General features: G+C 46.3%; 1 protein-coding gene across 1 annotated transcript in view; it reads right to left on the bottom strand.

Moving 5' to 3' along the window:
* Positions 1-1,237: 1,237 nt before the first annotated feature.
* sez6b (seizure related 6 homolog b) overlaps positions 1,238-6,749 on the bottom strand; it is a 154,397-nt gene continuing 148,885 nt past the window's right edge. Inside the window, exon 18 of the mRNA XM_042338562.1 lies at positions 1,238-1,321. Within this exon, the coding sequence (XP_042194496.1) occupies positions 1,238-1,321 (84 nt within the window). The remainder of the gene's footprint in view (positions 1,322-6,749) is intronic.

The following is a 6,749-nucleotide window of genomic DNA, read 5'->3' as shown; positions in this document are numbered from 1 at the left end:
CGATCATGCGCGTGCGGCGTTAAGGCCGGTCCTACCGCTGCGCACGCGCGTGGGACTTTCTGCTCCCGATCTCACTGCGCAGGCGCCGCCCATCCGAACTCCTCCTCCTCGCGGGTCTGATGTCACCACGCGCCCGCGTAAGGCGAGTATTTTACCCTCGACCGAGCTTGGATGCGACCGAGCATGCGCGTCTCCTCGGCGACTATTGTGACCACCAGCGCCGCGGTTGCGTGCGTTGGTTTGTCCGCGCAGCGCCGCCTGGCGGCTGCGGTTCAGGGCGAGGGGCCGGCGGGGCCCACACAACGCCGCCTTACTGCGCAAGCGCCGCTCATCCCAACCCGCCAAGCGGCAGCCATCGCGGTCACGTGGCCCCGGGGCGTTTGCCGCGCGGGGGGCCTCTGGGACTTGTAGTTCACGGCGGGGCGTCGGGATCACCCACGTGATCGCGAGCAGATACTTTGTTGCGGCGCGGGCGCGGGGGGCGGGGCTGGGTGACGGAGGGGGGCGGGGCTGGGTGACGGAGGGGGGCGGGGCTAGGCGCCTGACCCCTGTGTTGGACCATCTGTTGGTGGTTCCTCTGTGTCTTTTGTCTTCTGTCCATGTTTTGTGTTTCGGTCCCGATTTCCCAAACCGCCGAAAAAGTCACTGCTGTCGAGCGCTCTGGGACGCTGCCCCCGCGTGAGGGGCGCCGCGTGTGAATGCAAGTTGTTGTTGTTGTTGTGGTTGCGGCCGTTGTGCTGTGGCTCAACGTCTCACCCGAAGGACAGCAACCAACAGCGACAACGTGCCCTCACCGAGCGAGCGCCCTCCACGCGGGGTAGCGTCCCAGAGGGCTTAACGGTGGCGGGGCCTGACTCCGAGCCGCGGGGAGGGGGTGGGGGTGGGGGAGAGCACGAGCGAAGAGAGGGGACGTGCATTCCATTCCAGACGTGGAAATTTCCGCGTGTAGTTGCCAGGCGTGGAACTCTGGTTCGGCTATTCGTAACCGTTGTGATGTGCTTCGGCGTGTGTCAGACACCCTGACGATATGTTAAAAAAAAAAAGGGGGCCACGCTACGATGGAATTTGGGAATGCTGTATATGATGGGGATTAAATCAATCATCTGAAAGCCGTTTAATGAACGAGTGAGCAGGTTGTAATTCAATACAGTGTCTGGATTGAAAAGGATAGTCTCTGAATTTCTTTTAAACACATTTTTTCGGGGGATTTATAATAAGTCCGATGCGCCACTCCGATTCAGGAGTCCTGGAAGAACATCGATGAACCCTGACGACGAACAAATCTCGACAATAGATCATCATTAACCAGCACCTCCGCTAGCTACGTTGTGAATACAATACTCATTTCAGTAGTTGCAAACATAATCATTGCGTTCATCAGCTGTTCTGAGCCATGAAAGACATTGTGAAGAACTCTTAACATCCAGGGGAAACAGCATCACTTCTGCCTCATTCAATAAATCATGAATGAAATTGCATAATCGTATTACGGTTTATGCTCTGATGCTTTCAAACAATTTGGGCTTCTGATCAAAATGCATTTATCTTTCATAAACCAAGGCATTTCATACACCCTGCCTTTTTGGAGTGGAGAAGTTGACTTGGATTATGTGCAACGAGAATAGGAAATTCCTAATGTCACTGATTCTCATGGTGGCAGCCTTGATTTTACTTTTCATACAGTCGCTTGCTGTGTTCCTTTCAGTCTTTTATTTTTGGCACGGTATAAAAAAGTTTAGACAAGAGCTCTACCCTGCGTGAGGAGCGCTATATAAATGCAATTTATTGTTGTTGGGAAGTAAATTGGCGGTTCAATCCATTTAAGGGAACGCTGGATTATCACCAAATTGCGATACAAGTCAAGTTACATTTATACACAGACTTTCATGTCTCAAAGCATTTTACACGGTTGGCAGGTCACCTGTGTTTGGGAGAACGGAACAGGGGGGGACGAAAAGTATAAGTCTTAAGGGGGCTTTGAAAGTGGGTGAGTCAGATGGACTCTGGGATGCAGCTCCATGGAGTGGGGGCAGAATGGCTGAAAGCCTGCTGATGGTGGGTTGGATAGGGCGGTGGACATGGATCAGGCTGAACGAAGAGAGTGGCTGGGTCGGTAAGGATGCAGGTTGTCACAGGTCGAGTGGAGCAAGGCAAGGCCTTGGAGGGAAAAGTTTCCTCTCTCTCCCCGCCCCCCCCCAACCCAACCCAATATGGGGGTGAATTGATTTCCTTCACTGATATGTCAAACGATTTGACACAACAGTAATACAAATAACAAATATGGGCACAAAACTGATGTTCGTATTTAAAATAAAATTTAATAACTTGTTCATTAAAGTTTACAACAACAGCGAGAAACAAATGCTGGACTTAACATAATCCTAATACTCAGACAATGTGATCCTCACGATAAATCTGGCAGGCAGGAATAATCAATCCATCTCACTCCCGACTCAATCCCAGAGTTTCAAACCATGGCCGCACTGTATAAAGCAAATGGGTGAATAGTTCCATTCAAATCACGTTCACAAAGGCCCTTTAAATGGGAGGTGGTGGGGGTGGGGGGAGTACTACAGGTACTATTTTCAATGAAAGTTATAATACAACATCCTATATAATTTGGCAATATAATACATAGGAACACAACTTGTTATTTTGTAAATACGGCTCGATGGTAATGGCTGAGGAATTACCCAGTCAAATTCTAACATTTCACCAGATGAATGGAAATAAAACTTCCGAAAAACATACAACTGTGTTTAATTTACACGTTATGTAACATGGCTACTATACAGAAAACACATTTCTAATAGACAATTGCAATGTCCTTTCCTGTTGGCCTTACAATGGTGTTGTGTGTGGCATCAAGTGTGTCAAATTTATGCTTTTTTCATCTCTTCCTTTTTAAAGTAGGTCGCCTTACCAGGACCTTGGACAAAGCTAAATTTGTCGTATTTTATTAGTCAGAGAGAAACAAATAATTTTTGAGTGCTTTTTTTTGTTCGGTTGGCATTTCAACGGGCCAACAAAAAAGGAGCCCAAGCAGATAGAAAATAAAATGACGCTTTCCGATTACAGTTACACAATTCACACACAGCATCACAGTGCTTTTAATGAATCTTTTGACAACACACTATTGCAAAGTTCTCCGTTATAAGACAATCATAGAATATTACAGCACAGAAGAAGGCCATTCGGCCCATCGTGCCTGTGCTGGCTCTTTGGAAGAGCTACTCAATCAGTCCCACTCGTCCGCTCTTTCCCCATATCCTTGCAAATTTTTCCCTTTCAAGTCCCTATCTAAATCCCTTTTGAAAGCTATTATGGAATCTGTTTCTACCACCCTTTCAAGCAGTGCATTCCAGACCATAACAACTCTAAAAAAATGTCTCCATTTCCTCTCTGGTTCTTTTGCCAATTATCTTAAAGCTATGTGCCCTGGTTCCTCACCCAGTTGCCAATGGAAACAGTTTCTCCTTATGAACTCTTATCAAAACCCCTCAGAATTTTGAACACCTCTGTTAAATCTCCCCTTAACCTTCTCTGCTTTAAGGAGAACAATCCCAATTTCGCTAGTCTTTGATCACCTCAGTCAAAGGTGAGCAGACCTGAGCTACCGACTCTCCCAAGTTCTGTTTCACGTTTGTGTTGCAGAAATACTCTCATTTCAGTCTAACGTAGAACTCACATCTTTCACGTGTGGTTATTGTAATACTAATGGCTTGTGGTAGGCAATGATATTAAATGCCATTCAATCACTTTCTGCTTTCAGCAGAGAATTACTACAAAAATATGAATTTTATACTATAATAAATCCATCCGCTTGACAAATGTATTCCAGGTATGGGGGTGGTGTGGGGGAAACACATTCTATCAATAACACTTGTCGAATGGAAATCTTTTATAAACTACCCCACAGAAGGAGATGTGTGTTAGTGACAGTCGTCAGTGACTACTTTCTTCCAGGGTGGTTATATTCACTGCACGTCTGTCTTAAAACCAATTTCATACCAAAAGCAACAGAGCAGTCTCACCGCAGGTCAGATTATACCGATTAAACACAGTGATTTTAACAAAAAAAAAGGACAGGTGATTCCATGTGGCAACTGACACAAAGCACATTAGCCATGCCACACTCTTAACAGGATTTGTCAAGCTTTATGGGAAAAATCAAATGCACATGAATTACAGGCAGACGAGAGCGCGGTGGTGTCAAAGAAAATAACACAGACGACAAGCGTTTTATCAACGTTAAAAAAAGCGCAGTGGTTCAACAGGGCTAAATAGAGTCATTCTGAATCATGCATCTAATCTGTAGAGATACTATTCCGCTCAAGAGAATCATAGAATTTTACAGCACAGCCGGAGGTCTTTCAGCCCATCAATCCTGGGAACGTCGCCTAGAAATTTGCTTTAAAAGTTTAGTTTGCCGGAAAATCGACGCCGCGTTCGTCCACAAACATACAGTCACCCCAATTTACACTAGATCCTGTGAAGCGCTTTGAGAACAGCTTCCTGACATGAAAGGCCCTGGATCACATGGAAGGATTATCGTTGTTGTTGTTGATGACCTGAAAGACGGTTAAAAGCGTCAGCAGCTTCCGAATGAATCATTGTCACAGGACGCCGTCTAAAACGACCTCAATTGGATTTGGAATCTCAGGCCCGCTGCGCGACACGGAAAGCAGAGCAGAGAGGGAGAGCGAGAGAACAAAACAATGAAACGGAAAAGGCACAATAAACAATAAATGGCCCGGGCCCCCACCCCGCCGTTTAATGGACGAGGAGTCGTGCGCAAGTGGCTGTGTCTTGCGAACTGCCATTTCCGGACAACTTTACGCCGCGTGAGAGTACGCAAGTGCCTCTTGGGCGCAGTGCTGATGGGTACACGTGCCTGGAATGGCCATGAGGCTGCCAAATAACTTCCTTAAGCTCGGGACATGAAAACATTTTTGTTGCAGTTCATTAAAATGGCCAGGACCTGGTGAGATCTGGTGCCGAAGTATTGAGAACGAAAGCCAAGTTAATTATCAGCGCCATCTGGCGACATGCAGGTGCAAGCGACATTACAGTACAGGCATTTCGAAAGGACTCGGAAAATATTGACGGGATAAGATAGCGTTCGTTGTGAGGTCAGGTGTGATAAATGGCGGGACAAATATACTGTACTTCGAATGATCTCTACAATCAGTGCATGCTATTAACATCTCCGGGTACTATCGTTCACCTCCGCAGCGTCCAGGAAAGCAGAGCACTACACTAACTGTGGGACGTCAGCCAAATGCGGACCTGAACGTGGGACCTGTGGTGGGCACCCGACACGTCGACGTGTTCCGTGGTCCGATTAAAGTTTTCGCTCAGCAAAACAAGAAAAAAACATGGGACGGTTTGTAATTATAAAGTTACACCAGTCGCACCCAAACTTTTGATTCCACATCGGCACATTTCATCTGGGAACGTAAAGGATTATCCTCTTCCCCTCCAGTACCTCAACTGAAGTCTTTAAATGTCACTATTCTCCCTCCACGGCACTGTGTGTGAGTGTGGTGGGTGGGGGGGGGGGGACATTTGCTGCGCTCAAATCGGCTGCCGCGTTCGCCCACAAAGCACACAGAGATGCACCGCTTTATAGCATATCAAGTGAAGTTCTTTAAACGTCTTGGCAGCGTGATAAAGCGCTCTACCAAATGCAAGGATTATTATTATTATTATAATTGTAATAAGATTCCTTGGACAGATCAATACCTAACACTCTGTGACTCAATCTGTTCTGCTGAGTTAGAGTAGGTCGGAACCAGCTGACTCCAGGCCCAGTGGTTAGTGTAACGCACCGTGAAAAGATGTAGAAAAATGCATCATTACCACAATTTTTACATTTTAAAACAAATGAATAAATACATTGTAAAAAGGTCTAGAGTCCAGACTTTTATCTCTTCTAGAGAGGCATTCTTTAACACTGAAGGATAAAATCGCAGTATTATTTATGTGGCCGTTCTTTACAATGTGCACAGAAAGAAATTACAGGTACACTGAATACGTAACTTGAAAACTCACTGCACAAGCAGATTTGACATTATTTTTTTGCCGACAAGTGCTGCTACTCTCAAGTCTCTGCCGCGAGAGATAGGGGTGGTCTGAGAATCAGGCTTCGGAAAAGCAAAGGGGATGAGTCAAAACAGTCGTGGAGGGGAAGGGAAGGGAGAGGCGGAGGTGCTGAGAAATATTCCTGAAGGCAAGACGGGCTTTTCTGCAGTGGAAAAAAACCAATCCATCTTTAAATTGAGACCTCATATTCTTGTGTCTCCTGAAAGCCAAAAACACACAGTTGCGGGACACAGTAGCAAGCAGTTTTTCTCACCCCCTCCCCCCACGACAAGGGTGTTCGGCATTAATAACAAAAAGGCATTGAATACAACATTGGTGACACTATGCTTATTATTATTAGTAGTATTATTATGCGTTCCCATCGCTGGTTTCTGCCTATTTCCCACCTCACGCAGTCTCAGTTTGCAATCACCTCCATCACTAACTAACAAGCTGCAATCATGCTTTTGACCCTGACAAGCTAGCAAAATAGCAAAACTAAAAGCCCACAGTCACTCCACTTTACAGTGTATTCTGTGAAGCGCTTTGAGACGTCTCAACGACGCGATAAGGTGCAACCATCAAATGCAAGGCTTATTATTATGAGGGAGCAGTGAGGGCTCTCAGGAGCACTCATTTCACACTACCCTCATGGCAGATTCCCT

Source organism: Callorhinchus milii, unplaced genomic scaffold (genome assembly GCF_018977255.1).
Source record: "Callorhinchus milii isolate IMCB2004 unplaced genomic scaffold, IMCB_Cmil_1.0 Scaffold10, whole genome shotgun sequence".
In the NCBI taxonomy this organism is placed as follows: domain Eukaryota; kingdom Metazoa; phylum Chordata; class Chondrichthyes; order Chimaeriformes; family Callorhinchidae; genus Callorhinchus; species Callorhinchus milii.
The sequence above is the reverse complement of the archived record's forward strand: the minus strand, read 5'-3'. Positions and strand labels throughout refer to the sequence as shown.